Here is an 18,611-nt window from a genome sequence, read left to right on the forward strand (position 1 = left end):
GAGCGTCTTTAGTTTTTCACTTACCAAAATGAACAAGGCCATATTCCAGCAGGGGCATAAAAGAAACAGCTTACAGGTAGAATAGATATACAGTGTATATATATAGTATATACTGTATATATATATAGTGTGTGTATATATATACTTCTCCGTTTAAGCCTTTGGAATGAATTACCAGCTGTTTGGCTAAGACTTTAGTAAGGCCAAAACGCTCAGCAGGTCTGAAGTGTTTCTGCTCACAAGACAGTCTCTCAGCAAGGCCTTCAGAGACCTTCCAGGACTAGTCTTAAAAAAAAATGAAAGCAAGTAGCAAACAGCAGGGATCTGACAATGAGACCTAAACCTTTCCTCTCTGCGACTAACTCCTCTTTGGCACTGGAATAAGAGGAGAGGAAACAAGTCTTCTCCTGCTTGTGGACCCCTTCCTCCTTCTATAAGGAGTTGAAAAAGATACAATTCTAAGGATTAAGAGTCATATTGTTCAAGAGAATTACAGCAAGGGAAGTTGGAATGCATCATTAATTTATGGGAAGATAGTGGTAAGAAGGAAGCCATAGGGTAAGCCTGTAAGTTCACTACCCTTATGTCATAGAAATGAGCACTTGAGTTTCCTCTGTTACATTTTCTCTCATTTGAATACAGTTCCTCTTTTGTTCCCACTCAGAGTTTCCACCTAGCTTTATTCAAACAGCTGTGTCATAAGTCCTGAGCTAGTGAGCTAGTCATAACTTTTCCTTGCTGCCTGACATTGTATAATAGGGTCACAAAGAAAGGACAAAGTTTGTCATCACAAGTCTGCGCGAGGTATCAGTTTGTTTCAGGCATTCCTGCTTGCGAGCGTGACATTAGCAGCGAGCTGACTTTAGGAGACCCAAACAGGTGATTGTTTCTTTTCTGCTCTTCACAAAAGGCCTGATGCAAAACTCACTGGAGCTGGTGGAGAGGCTCACAGAGATGTAAGGGGCTTTGGCTCAGGCCCAAACAGACCAGCCAGCAATAATGCTGAGAATGTATCTGGAGTTGAGATAGTACAAAGGGACTAATCCTAGTCACCTTCCTTTAACAGCAGGCTCAGTGTGATTTGAATTGGCTAGCTTCTGCCGTGAATTAAGCTCAAAGCCCCAAAGGCAACTCGATTCTAGTCATCTAGCCTTGCAGCCTCCTCCAAATTTAATCCAGAGGGAAAATTGACTAATCCTATTCAGTTGCTACACTGAGCTAGTGCCATGGATTAAAAAAACTTGGGGCACAGGGAGACTGAGTAATCTGGGTCAGTTTTCCTTTGCAAGTCCTTTGCAGAACTTGACAAAGAAAAGGGGGGGGGGGGGACTGTTGAGAAGGAAAGGTCACTTGCTAAAGTGAACGCACACTTTACCAAAAAAAAAAAAAAAAAAGGCAGCAGGCAATCAGTGAGGTTTTGTCAAAATTCCCAAGATGGAAAGAGGTTGGATTAGGGGAGCTAGTCTTCCTTTTTTTCTGGAGTAAGGACCATGTCCTCGACTCTTTTCCGGTTCTTCAGTGTCCACGCAGGACTGAGAGGACAATCATGGGCTGGAGCAAGGCAAGCCGCAAAAATGCTTCTGGAGAGTGGATGGCACATTAGTTGGCTTCTTGGCTGCAGTCAAGAGAACAGCACGTTGGCTGATCTCTGAGGTGAGTCATGAAATGGAAGTTGCCCCTGTAACAGCTGCTCAAGTAATGACATTAGTAGGTGCTTTCAGAGAATGCATTTTTAGGTAAGCTTCAAAGTAAATAACCACTGCTGCTGGTCATCATTTTACTGTGAACAGGGTTACCCACGACTGTGTGCTGCAACAAAAGGTTAGTTTATTGATAACCCCCTATGAAGGTTATTAACATAAAAAAAGGAAAAAATGTGTGTGGGATTTTGTAATAATCTTTGCATTTTCTCTGCCCTCTATTACAGAAGTGGAGGGCTTTCATTATTAATCTGTTGTCTCATTTGACTTTGGTGCATGTTTCCTGTGATGACAGGAATGGACTGGAGGTTTGTTTTTAGTGAAAGTGAAGAATTTCTGTTTTTAAAAATTTGTTCCATAAGCAGTGAACTTTGTGAAGCCTGATCACCTGCTTTGTGTCCTCTTGTCTCCTGCGTTTGCTTGATACGTACCACTACATTCCCAGTTCCATCCTCCACTGCCTTCACAGGCTAGTTTGGAGAATGCTGACAGGCTGGCTGATTGCTGTTGGATATAAAGTAGCTGAATTCTGCGCCCCCCCCCCCTTCAGTGAGGAGCACTAAGTGATACAGCTCTCCCTCCTTTATCTAAATGCCAGTTTTCATGAAATTTATTTGCCTTTGAGGCCTTTGTTTAATGGCAGATATGCCAAAGCTCCAAAGTTATTGGGAGGAAGGATGACCACGAGTTCAAAAGCTTTGTTCCCATAGTTGAAAGTAGAAAGGTGGGCTCTGCTAGCAAGCTGCTTCTGGAGGCCAATTCACCACGGTCTACGTACTGCAGGTAACAAAGACTGAAGAGGAGGGTTAGCAAAAAACAACAACAACAGGAAATGTGAAATTGTAGTGGAATTCCTTATTTTGTCAGAAAGGACTCTTACAATGTCATTGGTGTATCCTCCTAATATACTGTGCTATTTAACTACACAGGAGAGTGGGCAGCAAGTTTGGGGAGAAGCTTTGGGAAACCCACGTGAAATGAGGTGCTGCTGAGTGGTGCAGAAAGAGAGAGGGGAAAGAGAAAGTGGAGAGGGAAACAGCACATGCACTGTACCAAGGAAATGGAGGGAAAGGTGACAAAAGGAAACACTGTCCTCACGTGGGTGTCCCTTCCAGGGGCGCCTCTGACCCAAGGATCACTGGATTGAAATGGTGAAAGGTCAGTGTCACGACCACAATGATTAGTTACAAACCTGTGAAGCCACGGCCTCGTGGAGGAGGGGCTCAACAGCCCCAGGCAGCTGTGCTTTCAGCTGGCCCAACACCCCTTTTCTTGAGGAAAATCCCCCAAAGTGCCCCCAAAAGAAGCCACGGGCGTTCTGCATCTGACCCAACCCAACATTTAGGTTTTCATCCCCGTTCAAGTCTGTGACCTCGCAAAAGGAGCAGGTGCCCCAGAAGAGGTCCACCGCCAGGGTCAGCTTCACATCGCCCGCCCCACCAGGGCGTCCTAGGGCAGCCCCCGCAGCAGAGCTGCCCCGGCCATTTCAACTTTGTGTTAACGCCGCAGGCTCAACGAGGCGGGATGCCCGTGCCGGCGAGCGGAGGGCTGGAGGGCTGGGTCTCGGGGGAGCCTGAGGGCAGCACCCCGAGGAGGCACCTTGCCATGGGGGGCTCCGACAAGCCGGGCGGCAGGGGGACCCACAGCGCGGGGGGCTCCTCAGGGCGCCCAACGGTCGCCCCCCCCGCCGCGCGCTGCCCCGTTAACGGCCGCCGCCCGCTGGGGCCATCTTGACGCGAGGGGGCAGGGTGCAGCACCTCCCTGCCGGCGGGGCCCGGAGCCGGCGACCGCGGCGCTGTCCCCGGGCTGGGCGGGCAGCACCGTGTCACCCAGCCGGGGTCATGCGGTGAAAGCCCGAGACGGGAAGGCTGGGTTTTCAAAAGTAGTCAGCGCCCGGCTCCCTTCCTCCTTCCTCTCCCCCCCCCCGCCCGGAGGGGCTCTAACCAGAGGTGTCCCTCGCCCCACGCCGCGCGGGGGGGGGTCGCGGTGTCCCTCCGTGCCCTGCGGGCTACGGTTATATAATGTAACCCCTTAGACTCCTGAGGCGTGACGTCGTCATGTCGCTGGCCGTGCTTTTGTCCGAATATCGCGCATTTCAGCCTGCAGATCACTTTGGAGGTCCTGGAAACCGAAAGAACGATGACAAATACGAAGCCCTATTCATTACGATGCTGGACGGTGGAGATGGTCATTATATTTTCGGCCACTAAAGATATCAAGTAATTCGATATGTGATCTCTTGATATGCTATGGAAACTGATGGCACTGAGCCAAATTTATCCCGGAAAAGTCGATAGGAATGCTCATTCCTATTGTCCCTTCAGGAATAGGTCCAGCACTTCAATTAAGAGCTATGGCAACCTACAAGGACTACAGGGAAAGGTGACCGAGTGTACTGTTCTTCTGAACATGTGGTAGGTATGGTGGGTCACTCTTGCCAAATTACTTTTTTTTCGCTTCGTGGGCAGAGAGTGAGCGAGCGACAGCAAAGATTTGGGGGAGAAGAGTAAAAAGCCTCGAAAATCCAGTACAACAGCACTCCAGTCGACTGAATGCAGCGCCCGTCATGCACACGGGCTCCCAATTTGGGGACTTAAAAAAAAAAATGAAAAAAAGAAAAAATCCCTATTACTTCTACCTTGGGAAAACCGAAGCAGCGTTTTTTCTTTTCTGTGGCTGCCAAGCCCCGAGCCCAGGATTTTGTTTTCTCTCCCAGCATGCGTTGATGACATCACGAAGTGCCCCTTCTTTGTGTGTCAGTGATGTCACCAAGTGCAGTGTGGGGGACAATGGAATCCTGAACTCCGGGCGAAGGCAAGTGGGAAGCGGCTGCTCCTGCTGTTGATCCAGGGCTGATCCAGGAGAGGGAAGGGAAGAAACAGCTGCTGCTTTAGGGCTGGAACAGGTGAGAGGTGGAAAAGCTGCTGAGGGGATCCTTTTTGGCTTGGTTGTGGTGGGGGGTTTGGACTGGGCTTCTTTCTTTCTTTCTTTCTTTCTTTCTCTTTTTTATTGCTTTCCAACTGAGACAGGTGAGAAGTTGCTGCTGCTGCTGGAGGGACAAAGCAGATGAGGAAAGGGAGAAGCTTTGGGGCTGAAACAGTTGCAAGAACAAGGGGAAAACAACCAGCCTCCCCCCCCCACACACCCTGATAATCGTCTCTCAGCCTTAAAAAAGCAGCACCAGGAGCTTGTCCCCTCTCCCTGCCACCTGCCTCGAGCTTGTCCCCTTGGGGCTTTCGCCCTGAAGCAGAAAGCACAGCCGGGGGCGGGGGGGGGAGGGTGTTTATTCCTCACCCCCCCTTCACACCTTCGCAGATTACTTTCCAGGGGGTCTCCATTACAAACTCACGTCCCTGCCCCCCTCCATTGCCCCTTTCCTCCATCGCGGCGGGGGGGTTGCGGCTGCTGGGATCCCCCCGCCAGCCCCGGAGCCGGGGCTCGGCCGCCGCCGCCGCCGCTCGGTTCCCCCTCGGCCCGGCCCGGCCCGACCCGGCTCCGTGCGAGGCCGCGGCGGATCGCGCCCCCCCCCCGCCGCCCACCGAGCCCCCGCTCGGTGTTGGGGGGGAAGGCAGCCAGGGAAGCCATTGCCTGTTTAATAGTTGCTGTTGCAGCACTTCCGCTTCTCTCCCAGCGAGAGAGACACGAGTGGCCAGGCCCAGCCGCACCGAGGAGGAGCAGCCAGACACAAAGGGAGAGGTAGGGGCACGGGGGACCCCCCGCTGCCCTCCCCGCCGGCCCGGCCGGCCCCCGGGGGCAGGGGCTGGCCCGGCGATGGGCAGGGAGGCAGGCAGGCAGGCGGCGGGCCAGAGGGATCCTGCCCGGGGCTGTCAGGTACCGCTGTCCCCCCGGCCCCGGCGCTGCCCGGCCCTGCGGGGCCCGCGGCCGGGGGGGCAGCGCGGCGGCAGCAGCCCCCGGCCGCCGGCTCCCTCCCCGCCGCCGCCCGGGTCGGCCCGTGTGCCGCCCCCCCCCCCCCCCCGCGCCCGGCCGCGGCTCGGCCGCCGGCCCCGCAGCTGCCCCCTCTGCCCGCACACGCTCCCGAGGCGCCGGCGCACCTCCCTGCCCCAGCACTTTGTGCCCCCTCTCGGGTAGGGACCTGCTTTCGGCCGCCCGCCGCGCTCGCCCTCCGGCCCTGTCCCCCGGGGGCACCGAGGTGCCCTCCGGACCCGGCTGTCCTCGCCCCGCTGCTCTCCTCGCTGCCCCCTGCCTCCCCCGGCCCTCCCCAGGCCCTCTGCTCTCACCCCTTGTAGGCCCTGGCCCTTCTGCTCTCCTCCCCCACCAGCACAGACCCTTTGCTCCCTTTCCCCTTTGCTGGCGTGCCCCCCCGGTGCCCTGGGCCTCAGTGGGTCCCCTCTGCGTACTCCAGCCCCTATTTAGCTGTTCCTTTTTTTTTTTCTCCCACCCTTCCCCCCTCTCCCCACATGCTCCTGACACCAGATCCAGCAGGCACAGGTTTCTTCCCCTGCAGGTTACAGATCCTCCTTTGGGGTGTCCCCCTGTTGCTGGTGATGCCCCACTTTTATTTTAGTGCTGGCAGCAGTGTCCTTCTTGTCCCTTCCCACCTTCCCCGCGTGCTTGCAGGGGACGCAAGAGATCGAAGCTGCTCTGTTTTTATTTCCTGCACCCCTAGGCTGGATAGTGGTGGGTGGTGATGGCTCTTCTTGTGTGTGCAGTTTCAGGGAAGATTAAAAGGAACTGCTTTGGGCTTCCCTGATCCTTGCAGTCCAGTCCCTTCTCCTCTTACTCCTCGTTTGCTTTCTGAGAGTCCCTTTAAAAGTCCCTTCCTCCTCAGTGTTGCTAGTGCAGGGGAGGCTACTGCTCCTCCTGCTTGGACTGTAGGACCTGAAGAGGCGAGGGAGACAAGAGGACCCTTTAAAAGGAACATGACCCAGACACAGAGCAAGATTGTCAGCTGCCTTTCTCTGTGTGTGTTTGTGTTCACTGTTTGTTCCCCACGCCCCATGGTGTCTCCTCTCCAGGTTGGGGTGTGTGGTGGGGGGGTCGCTATGTCGGATGACGATTCAAGGGCCAGCACCAGCTCCTCCTCATCTTCATCCTCCAACCAACAGACAGAGAAAGAGGCAAGCACACCTAAGAAGAAGGAAAGCAAAGTCAGCATGAGTAAAAACTCTAAGCTGCTATCTACCAGTGCCAAGAGGTGAGGCTGCAGCTAGATTTTTTTTTTTTTACTACTTCACTCTATCTTTTCTCCTTCCTCATTTTCTTTTGCTCCTTTTTCTTGCTGCTCCCTTGTTGCTCCCATTCCTCATCTCTAGCACTTATGTTCAACCTTTCCACAGAAAGCTGCCATCATCTCACTTTTTTCAGCATCTCTGTGCAGTAAGGAGTGTCTGCCTGACATTGCTGTTCTGTGATCTCTCTCCTTGCTTCTTCTTCCATTCCATCCCAAATATTTTTCTTTCTTTTTCTCCAGGCTGTTTTTCTATCCTCCAATTATTTTCACTGTCTTCTCCCTTTTCCTTAATAACATTGGATATAGGGATGTTTTAGGAATGACGTTTGGGAGCTTAATTCCTTTTCTGCTACTGGAAGCTATGTGGTCTTGAGTAGCATATTTAATTTCTATATCAGTTTCCCTCTCTGTAGAAAGGGGTTGATATATAATGGCTTTTTAGTTCCAGAACTACTCTGAGGATTAATTAATGTTTGTGAAGAATTTTGAGTTCTCTTAATGAAAGAAAGTGTAGATGAGTGCAAGTGGTGTAGTATAGTGCCAAATCTTTTCCACCAAATACATTACTATTTTCCTATCTGCTCATCACTTGTATTAATTTTTTTCTGTATAGCTGTACATTGACTAGAATAAATAATCCACAACACGTCCCCCTGCGGACATTCTGTTCCAAAATGTTTTTTTCTTACAAGGCAAGATGGCTTTCTTGAGGGGAAAATATTACTTTTATTCCAGAATAATGTCTATATTGGGGAGAGATGCCTGCATAGAATGCCTGCATAGTAGTAATTCCAGAACAGCTACATCAGTCAGTTTTCTTCACCTGGACAGACTGTTGGAGTCATTCAGTTAAAACGTTATTGCCCTTTCTTATTTACTCTGTGGTGCAATTTAGCACCATCCTGTTCCAGAAAGCTAAGCTGGCAAATGAAGTTCTCAAGCAAACTTTCAGTATTTCAATAAGAGTTAACAGTCTGTCTCACTGAAAAGCTTTGTCAAGCAGCACAGAAAGGTTATATCTGTAGATGTCAAAAATGACTGGGGTTTTATGCAAATGCTCTGCCATCACAACTAAGAGTTCTCTGTGGCTTTGTAGAATTTAGGCAGTTTGGTTATTCCACATCTCCATTCAGCATGTTTCCTTGGGAAACTTGTATAGATAGTGGCAAGTGGTGTTTACATGTGGTTCCCTTAGCTATTTTGAAAATAAGATAGTTTTAAAAGCCTGCTAATTGTGAAGTGTCTAATACAAAAAGACTAGGGTTCTTATTGCGTGTGACAGCTAGAAGAGAGGCAGAAGATGCTGGTTGAGTTTAAAGGGGAAGAGAGGCAGACTGAGTGCTGGGTGGGGAAATTTGGAGGGGAAGCTTGAGTGACAGTAATGGGACTCCAGGGAAGGGGATGATAGCTGGTTGGGCGTTTTGTGGCAAAAGCAGTGTGATGCTATGTGAGCCCAGAATAGGCTGGTGAGGGAGGGCAGGGTGTTGTCTGAATGTGGTGAAGAGAGGAGCGGCTGAAGTCTTGAGGGAAGGAACATGGTTGTTGTATGGTTTTTTGGAGGTGAGGAAAGGGGAGAATTGAAGGTGGCAGGAATATGCAGCAGCCGTGGAAATATGCAGATTTTCACCTTCTTTTAAGTGTCCTTGGGAATGGCTCAGTTATTCACTCCCCTGGGGCTGGTGTGTTTTCTCAGGATGGCAATGGAGAGGGGGGAAGCCAGTTTGGCAGTGAATGTTTCTCTCAATCCAGCAAAACAAAATTCCTTCTCAGATTGCAGTTTCATCCTAGCACCCTGTGTATCCTATTTGCAGAGGGTGTCCCTCATTTACAGGCAGATTGGCAAAAGTAAAGAGGACAGTCTTTTCCGCTGCACCTGTGTGGCTGGCATCTTTATGGGAGTGTTCAGTGCCCAGTGCCTGTCTGCTTTTCTGACTGTGTAATAGGATGCCTGTCCTGTTTAGTGTATTTGAACTAGTGGGAGGCTATAGCTGAGTGCACCTCTCTTACGCAGTGTTGGAAACTCATGGTGACAGTGTGTCTGGAAGGAGTACATGTTAACTGCAATCCCACACAGTGACTTACCTTTGTTCTTTCTTGCTTTTATTGCTACAGGATTCAGAAGGAATTGGCTGACATCACCTTAGATCCACCTCCCAACTGCAGGTGTGTATTGATTCCTCCCCTGGGGAGGGCAGGGGAAGGTGAGGGGCTAAAGCATGTTTTGTGTTAGTTGTAGTTATCCTCAGAGGCTCTGGAGAGAGCAGAGGAATGACCATTTAGATGGCTTAAAGTACTTTTGTGAATGCTTAGATGACATTAGTTTCCGGGGAGGTGGGGGGGGGGGGAGGGGGGGGGAGGACTGCAGAGTTGTAATGTGTTTTGATATGAGTTTTCTGGGGGTTGGGTTTTTTTCTTAATAACTGTCTTTGAATCTGTCATACTGCTTGCGTGTATGTTTCTGAAACCATCCTGTAAAGGAGAGTCTGACAACTTGCTCCTTGTCTGTTTTTTCTGGTTTATAAATCTAATGCTTGACTTCACTAATCTTATATATATAAGACTCATGCCAGAGAAGCAGAAAACAGTAAAATGCTAGGAGCTTTTTAGCTCAGAGAGTTCTGTTCTAAACAGTAGTATAGTTGGAAGAGAAGTGCGAGTTCATCACTCAGTGGGTGCCCTACAGAAGCACATGTTAGCTGATGAGGCAGGGATATGCTGTTGCCCTTTATGGAGGAGCTTGTTTTTAAGTATGTTTTAGAAACTTGTGCCTTTTGTTTCAGCATCTAGCAGGTTGATTTGGTTCACTGCCTAGTAGGCCCAAGCCTCTTTGCATTTGAGGAGGAGATTGGTCGTGTAACATCTTTGGTTGTGCCTGTTCATTCAAGAGGAAAGTTGCTTTCAGTCTAGTCTGTGTTCACTGTAGCTCCCAAAGCATGACTCTGTTCCTGTCTTCTTGCTGTGTCTGGACTAGGTTTGAGGCCTTTTGATGTTGGTAGCAGCAGCAATCAAAAGAGAATGCTGTTTTTAGATACGTTTTTAAGTTGATCTTTTCAGTATACTGAGTTGTCACCCACAAATGCACATAAACCTTTTTACTGAAGCTTTTTGCTACTGGTAGTCTACAGGGAAACGTTGGCACGAATTAGCTTAACAAGTCCCGAGCCACTCTTTCAGGACCGGTCCGAAGGATCAAAAATAATGGAACTAAGGAATGGGATGAGGCGTGTGAGTAGAATAGAAGTCTAGGCTTAAGTAGACTCATTAAAAAGCTCACCAGCTCTTCAAAAACTGCTGCAGATCTTTTGGCAGTGTTACTAGTGGGTGATGCTTAGGGGAAAGGAGAGTGGTTTAGGGTATGTTAAACTTTGACTTATTTATATAGTGAATCAGTGTCATAAAAGTATTTTCTATGGTGTATTTTAAATATTCCTCTAAATGAATTACAATGCTTGAGGAACTGGCTAGGCAAAACTGATTTTTTTTTATTTGATACTCAGATTTGGCACTATTTGGAAGATAACTAATGAGCCCTGAAGCCTTCAGTCATGACAATGTTGTTTTAGTGACAGTAGCAACTACCCTTGTAATACTGGAGCTTCCAGCTCTTGAGTTGGAAATGTTTGTCCTATCTGCATCCTGACTCTGTGTCAGGATGAAGTCCTGATGCTCCCCCCTCTTCCTCCCACCATACCCTGATTTTCTTTGGAAGAAAAAAAAAAAAAACAGCAACATGGATCAGAAAGGAACTGAGACTTGTAGTTACCCTAGTCTGGATGGTCAAGGGGCCAGGATTGCAGTTTGAACTTACCGGATCTGTCAAGGGTTGTGGTAGTGTGTAAGTATGTCAGATTGCAAGTTTCATCTGAAAGTTTGTGTAAAAAATATTAGAACCCTAATTTGTCCTTGTCTGAATTGGCATCGCTCATAGGTAAAATGAGTTAGCAGACTACCTGTCAAAATACGGTTGTGATTTTTTTTTTTTTGTTACATAGACCACTGAAGATAGGCGCTTCAAGGTGCACACAGCAACTTTGTGTTGTTTCAGCCTTTATAAATAGTTCTGGTAAAAATTAGTTCATAGTACAAGCAGTGACCATTAGTCTTTGCCCATAACGTAACTGCTGGTATTCCACCTTCCTTCCAACCTTCAAATGAACGACATTGATGATTGGCAAGTCTTAAAAAATAATACTGTGAAACTGGCATTATTCTTACTGTCTGTTAATATGTTGATAAGTAGGAAGAAGAGGACAGAGGTGTGTGTGTGTGTGTTTTTTTTGTGTGTGCCTGTGACCAAAGGTGTTTTTGGTATTGCTTATCTTGGGGTGGAAGTCATCCTACTTTATTAAAGTTAGTGGTGGGAGTGAAGGAGAACAGCTCTGCTTATGGCTACCCAGATTCAAATTGCCCAGTGGAGCACAGAAAGTTTACCTCTGTAGCAGTTGGTTTGTAAAAGGTTAGGCAGGTGCTGATCACTGCAACAGTGCGAGGAGTTTCAGTTGTTACAGTTACGGAGAAAGTTCACCTCACCTCTTGTAGAAGAAATAGAAATTGTCAATTTGTGAATGTGAGGAGATTAAGCAATTAAGAGACTCTACTTGCCAAAACTTGCTCTGGGGAAGCCTGCTAACAGTGTGACTACTTTATTCCCCCCGTCCCCCCCCCCCCCTTTATATGAATATTATTAACATGCTGTGAGTGAGATAATAAAAACATAGTTTCAGAACTTAGTTTCAATTTCCTTCCTTCCATGCTTTGCTTATCCTCACCTTTCCTCTGACCTCAGGCCCCTCATATCTGCTGTCTTTGTGCCTTTTGTTTTGCTCCTCTGCACGTTTTTTCAGGTGTTACTGTGGGAAGGTGGTGGGGGGGTTCCTTTCTTTTAGAGGAACCTCACTCCCTCCTGCAAAACTAATCTCAGCACTCACATGTTCAGGTGGCTATATAAGACACAAGGTACCCTCTATGCAGCTATCAACTTTAGGGGAGCAAAAGTCTCAAAGCCACTTTTGAAAATGAAATGGGCTCCTGCATTACTTAGGTACCTCTGAAACTGTATGTTCTTAACAGCAAACCTTCTGTGTTATTTTGGAAATGTAGGACTCCCCCCTGCCCCTTCCACCACTGGATACTTGGTCTTACACCCCTCACTACCATCCTTTTATTTTCCCCTGTTGTTTTATCCAGCACCCTGGGATTGATAGCAATCCAGTGTTGGTCATGTTTTAATGTTTGGCCTCATTGCAAAGTGCTGCTCTTCTTCCGTTCTTACTGCTGTAATGGGAGTTCAAGATATTTAACACATCCCAGAGCAACTCAGCATGTTGAACAAAAAAGCTTTAGGTTGTAAATGATTTTTGGTAAGAACTGTTTTCTATTTCTTATAAAACACCACATAGAAGATGCAATTACAAATAATGAAAACCACTTGGTATTTCAAACAAAATAACTTAAAAACAAATGAGTTTCATTTTTATTTTTGTAGCTTGCAATGACCATATTTTCATGTGTATATCCCACAGATCCTCTGTTTAAAAAAAAAAAAAAACCAAAACAAAAACAAACCAAAAAACCCCCCAAAACACACTAAACACCCTGTGACTGAGCAGCTGTGTGGGTTTTACACATGTGGGTAGTATGAGGGAAACTTATCCTAGAACTTCCTCTCCCCTCAGAAGTTTTTTTGCTTCTGATTTTCCATATCTTGCTTCTGTCCCCCAAACGCTCACCTGGTCCTGGCCTCTCATGGACTGCTTCATCATCTCCTGTAATCCCCTTGCTCCTAATATCTTCCTCCTTAGATTGTGATTCTGATTTTAATGCCGGCTAGTACTGTTATTTATACAGAGGCAAGGGTTATCTGCATGGAAATACAGCTTATGTTTGGCTTTCCTTTAAAGAAATACATTTTGTACTTACAGACTTTTTCTAAAAAATATATATTTAATACATTTCACAAATGTGCGGGTCCCTGAGGGAGACCGTGCTGTTCTCATAATGTCCTGGTGTAGCATATGTGTAGCGTTTGGTTCATTTTGAATGTTTCTTACTTCTCTTCTTTTTTTTTTTCAGTAGGCTCGCTTTCTAGACATCTTTAATTTTCTGTTGCCTGCAAGATGATTTGTTTCTCTTATTGGTGTTAAGTTATGAAAGTTAAATGTGGCTTTCAAATTCAGAAGGTGGTTAGTGGTTAATATGAATTGGAGAATAACTGTGTAGACCTAAAGTAATTCCAGTCTCTCAAGATGGTACCTGATTATTTCTCTTACTATTTTGTATTATAATGGAAAGTCATAGCTTTTGACTTAGAATTTAAAGAGGTTATCTAGAGACTTTGGACTTTTGGTTTCTGTATGTGTTTGTGATAGCAGTATATCATGCCTTTGCAGTGGATCTTGGAGGCCGGCATCCACGACTGTCCGCAGATGCTACGTTTGTAGATAACACTTGTGAATCTTGTGCCAAAGCTTTGGTTCTGTCACGATGACCAGGTTTCCAAAGCTTTAACAGGAGTTAATTAAAGCTTTAAGTACTGTTTATACTCTTTATGTCATTTATTTGACCTTCATATCTGTGCATCTCCTGATCGTAAGTCTGCTAATTGCTATGAGGTTATGAAATAAATGGTTTCTGTGTGCTGCAACTCCCCATCTGTAAAATGGGGAAAAACAAGTGACTTGTCCAAGGTCACACAGGAAGTCTGTGGCAAAGTGGAGAAATGAATGTAAATCTCCTTTGTTGCAGGCTGCCTTGAGCTTAGCTGTTGGGCTGGAACTGTGTGCATCAGTTGTGTTACGAGCAGGGCTTTGAGTTTATGCTTTATTGGGTGTCTGGTATTGTCTGTATGTAAGCACGGTAATTTAATGTCATTTTTCCCATCTGTGTAGAGGGACCAAAATGGATATTAACTGGAGTTAATGTTTTTTAATCTTTCTTACCCAAAGTGAAACAAGTTTGTCTCCACTTGGCTCATTTAAGGCCATATAGGCAAGACCAGCTGTTACTTAAGCAAAAATAATTTTCAAATCTTTATAAAAAGAGACATTTGCCTGCAAGGCTTACAGTCGCTTCAGAGTGAAATGCTATCACAAATTCATTATTTACATAATACCATACAGTTGTGTTTCCTGGCTTCTTCAGCCCAGTTTTTGTAAATTCACAGAATAAAGACCAGATCTCCCTGAGAGTCTTGTGAAAGTTAGCTGTCAGCACTTAATAAATATATGTCTGAGGGTAGATGGAGGGGAGAAGTGCTCTCTGCTCTAATATGTGGAATATTCAGAGTTTTCAAAACTTTGCAATGTGAAAGTAAGATTTCTTGGCTAGGGAAAGTCTGCAGAAAATGTGTGGCTCAAAGGCGGATTTGAACTCGATGGTTTATTTTTCTAATTAATATATTTCATCTGCATACTGCGAAAGTGTAGCATTTGTTTGGATTACAGTTGTTTTTGCAGTGCTTGGAATTTTTTGCTTTCCAAATGTACTTTCCAAATACCTCCAACTCTAATAATGCTTTAAGTGCTTTTGCTTTTAAATCTAAAGTATTATCTAATGATGTACTGTCATCATTAAACTATAATATCAAAAATTTTTTTCTTTATTTTCACACTTTGAAGAGACCTGAACATAGCCATACTCTAGCATAGACTTTCTGGTCTTATATTTTATGATTAAAAATCTTAATTTCAGTAAGACCTTTTTGTCTTTTATGTACACACTCAAATTATTAGATCAAAAATGACACAAAGGCGGGGTTTATTTCCCCATAAAAAAATAGGCATTTTTATCTTGTTACTAAAATGCAGATCATGTTTAATTCGAATTCTTGGCTTGTGAAAGTGGCTTTAGCACTCGTTGTTGTTTTTCTGAAATTGAAGCGTTTTCTGTGAGACGTTTCAAACAATAGGATAGGAAAGATCTTCATAATTAGTGCTGTGTGTGGTTGAAAAACATCTTTTGTCATATAAACTACCCGTGGTTCACCATTCTGCCCCCCCCCCCCCCTTTGTTTGGCACATGATCCCTGGAGAAATAACTCTTCCTTTTGAAACAGTGTATTAACCAATTTAGAGATCCTCAGCAGCTGCATATGGTCTATTTTGCAAACCATAAAAATAGTACTATTTATATAATTGGTGAATTCCAACTATATGTAGGTTGCAGTTCCTGCAGGCAAAGTCCTCTGCTTGATGTCTTCAGACAAGAGCTGCATAGAAGCCGCTTCTTTACTGTGGATTGATTAGTTTAATAATACAGGAATTCACACTTCTGAAGACAGTGAGCTATTTTTGTCAATTTTCTTTAAAAATCAGGAACGTTTTAATGGCAAGGCTTCTCGGATGCTGTGGCAGTAGCTGGCTGATTCTGTGGTAGATGTTGTTTGGCACGTCCTGGCACAGTAATTCCCCAAAGAACTGCATTCAGTGCTCTTGCATGCCAAATATCAGAACCATGAATCTTGAGAGTGGCTGTGAAATTGTATCATGACTGAGGACAAGGAGGATTGAAATCCCTTCTGTGCACACTGTCTTGTATACTACTTAATAATTATTATTATTTGACTTTAAGCCTTGTTGCTCTTGGAGGGCACTGCGCAACTGTATTTATTATGCTGCTCTATGTTTTAACAGACAGATATTCTAATATTTTGTTTTAGTTATGCAGTCTTTAATTTGGTTTAATTTTAATTGTGTTCCAGCTTTGCCTGTCTTGATTTTTATACTTGGATGCATACATAGCATGGGGTTATATGTCTGTTTTTGTTTTAAGAAATACTCATATGACATGTGCATGGTACTTTATAGACGTAAATAGGAAACACGGTGTGTGGCGTATTTACGCTTTAAGGGCTTGATTCTGCCTTGTCTTTTTATACGGAGACAAAATTATCCACAGAGAACTAAGAAGTCTAGGGGATTGATAATGTGATAGGGGAAGTTTTTGTGTTTTGAGGATTTCCACAAGGGCAGGCTGGTAGTGACTGAGAGTTTTATGGTTTCTGTAGAAGGGACTGGTCTCAAGGTCAGATAAGATGCAGTGTGACGCCAGATCAAGCATGGCCCCACTGGTGAAGGAGGTGCTCTGGCATGGAGACAGAACTCGCCTGCACCGGTGGAAGCATACCTTCATGGATTACGGTTATTGACGAGCTTGTGCCTAGCAAAACTTGTGCAGCCTCCACTTGTAGTTTTGTGTAATTTTAAGTGAAAGACCACAGCCTTCCGTATAGTACATCTCTAAAAGTATTTAATGTACTAAACAAGGACATATCATTTTATGTGAATGGCTTAAGAGATTATTGCACATCTATAGACTCGTACACCGTATACAAAGTTAAGGGCTATGCCTTCTCTGCCAAAGAAAGTGCTTTAGACTAAGTTAAATTAATGATATTATGTAGTCATTAGAGTAGAATCTTGCCAATCTGTACATTTATTTGAATGGAATAAGTTTATATGTATTTTTCCCTGTGAGGCTTAACACTGGAGGTCTAAATACTGACTTCATGACTTTACAAGATGAACTTGAGAACATGTATTGTCAAGTACTATAAATAAACTAAAACTGTCAAAATAAACACTGTACACTTTGGAATTCAGAGGGGGTTTCTCGATTCTCTTGCCAATTTGCAAATTTCAGCAACATGCAGTTGGTCTTCCAAGGCATTTGTGGAAAGTATAATGGTTACTACAGTGCATTTAATAAGTATTTCCTGTGCATGAGAGACTAATTGACATTACCAGGAGAATACAACACAGATCTAGATGCTTAACTACATCATCAAATGAACAGTATTCTTTTCTTTATTAACCTGGGCTCCTTGGGATGGGAAGTGGGAGAGAAGAGGAAAGCGGGACATGAGGATTGTAGCTTGTAGTAGATCTCGTGTTTGATTCTTCCCCTTCATGATTCATCCCCCCTGCATGATTTTGCATCTTAAAACGTAGATCAGGTAAGATTAAGTTGAGCTGTTTTGAGAACTGGGCCCAGGCCAAGTTTTGGCAGTTCATTTGTTTGAGAGAAAATGCAAAGTAATTGGATTAAAGAGTCTGTACCATTAATGATGTAGAGTCCTGTTAAATTTCTTTGCGTCTGTATTTCTGTGAAGCAGTGCAGAATTTAGAGCTTGATTCCTCCAAGGTCTTCAACTTTTAGAGTCAAAAGTGAGCGTAAACCAAATCAGGATGTCAGTCGATGTATTTTACGTTTTCTTTGTATGAGTATAAAAGATTGTCTGAGAGATTAGAGAACTGCATTTCTGATCTTTCCCTCTGGAGCTGTTGGACTCGCTGGAAACCGAGGCAATCTTGAACGGCTGCAGAGAATTGTAAAGGCAGTAGTAAATGTTACTGGCTAGAACAGAGGCACTCCTGTGGTGGGTGAGCTGCTACTATTTAATGTTCTTTCTGCTATGGATATCTGAGCAATAGAATTTTGCCAATGAAGCTAATTCCAGTGTGTGTTAAGGAGAAATCAGTGGTTTTTTGTCTTAATTTCTCTACTACCTGAGCTCCTGCTGAGAATGGCAAACAGGAGTGAAAAAAACCCCACAAACGTTAGAAATTGATTCTGAAGCCAGAGGTGGCTTTTCACAATAGATAAGTTGATTGGGGTGGGGGGCAGCGGATCCTTTTGGTATGGACGCAGAACTTTGTCAGAGTTTTAGGAGACGCCACAAGAGCTTCGGTGCAGTAGTGATCATTACGCAAGGAAGCCTGTCAGGGTAGCTGTCCAAAATGTTTTACCTGCAGACTGACTATCCCTGCTAAAACATTAAGGTCCTAATTTAGGTGATCACTGTTATGGATGTGTCATATGTTTGAAATTTTCAAGTGGACAACTTCCAGAAAGTTTTAATGTATTATTTGGTATTGTGAAAAAGCATAGACTATGGCTGCTCTGAGAAGTGACTTCTAAACAGTAAAAAAAAAAAAAAAAAAAAAAAAAAAAATTGCAGTATATTTTAATTAAAGCAGTGTTCAACTGTTGCAGGTGGTTTTGAAAGACTGCTAAAATGCATGCAGTTGTAATAACACAATTTTAAAGCAATTATATCAATACTGTAGTATACCACGAAAGGTCATTTCATCAGGAATTTCTGATCAATCAAGCTGATGGTTGTAATATCATATTTGCACATTAATTATTTCCTGCATGTCTTGGTAACCTTTTTAAAGGATATATATTAGATGATGCGTGCAAGCATTTATAGTTGGTGTCCTTCTTAACTGCCTTGTAAGTTGTTCATCAGCAAGAATTGCCTAGTTTTGTTTTTGGTAGTGTGTTTTTTTTTTTTAAAACTTGGGAATTGCATCATGTTTCATTATGTTCTGGTTTTTGAGAAAACTATTTATGTTACTTATACTTGGGGGGGGGAACAATGAGTGAGAGGGAGAAGACAAAATACTTTAAATGGCTATGCCAAATAAAATCTCAAAATGTCATGAATCTGATGACAGTTCTCCGCTGCATTAAACCTGTATTGATGCTTTCCCTCCTACTTAAAACTGAACTTCCACACCACACTATACTGATCTAGGAACTCAGGCAAGAAGATGTATAATAGTTGCAAGAATGACTTAGGAAGGCTGTCACTAGGAATGTAACCAGTGTCAGGTCTTCAGTTTATTCTTCAGCTGCCCTACTGTTTGCCTCTTAGTAGCATCCCAGGATTTAAGCCTCTAGTGAAATTTCAACCCTTGCTTTGAAATAACACCTTT

General features: G+C 44.7%; 1 protein-coding gene and 1 long non-coding RNA gene across 10 annotated transcripts in view; both read left to right on the forward strand.

Annotated features, from left to right (window-relative positions):
- Positions 1-671: 671 nt before the first annotated feature.
- On the forward strand, positions 672-4,157 carry LOC138066336 (uncharacterized). Its single transcript, XR_011139683.1, has 4 exons — positions 672-879; positions 1,520-1,653; positions 2,630-2,858; positions 3,800-4,157. It is a non-coding gene; the product is annotated as an uncharacterized lncRNA (long non-coding RNA).
- A 275-nt stretch (positions 4,158-4,432) lies between these two features.
- Positions 4,433-18,611, forward strand: part of LOC104142713 (ubiquitin-conjugating enzyme E2 E1) — a 47,112-nt gene continuing 32,933 nt past the window's right edge. The window contains exons 1-4 of one of the 9 annotated variants that reach the window (XM_068935423.1): positions 4,476-4,605; positions 5,312-5,396; positions 6,677-6,855; positions 9,004-9,054. In XM_068935423.1, coding sequence (XP_068791524.1) covers positions 6,704-6,855; positions 9,004-9,054 — 203 coding nt within the window. In that variant the 5' untranslated portion in view covers positions 4,476-4,605; positions 5,312-5,396; positions 6,677-6,703. Of the gene's footprint in view, positions 4,606-5,133; positions 5,397-5,450; positions 5,532-5,693; positions 5,786-6,676; positions 6,856-9,003; positions 9,055-18,611 lie in introns of those variants that run through there. The other 8 variants (XM_068935428.1, XM_009672844.2, XM_068935429.1 and 5 more) reach the window with 8 other exon arrangements.

Source organism: Struthio camelus, chromosome 2, assembly GCF_040807025.1.
Source record: "Struthio camelus isolate bStrCam1 chromosome 2, bStrCam1.hap1, whole genome shotgun sequence".
NCBI lineage: Eukaryota > Metazoa > Chordata > Aves > Struthioniformes > Struthionidae > Struthio > Struthio camelus.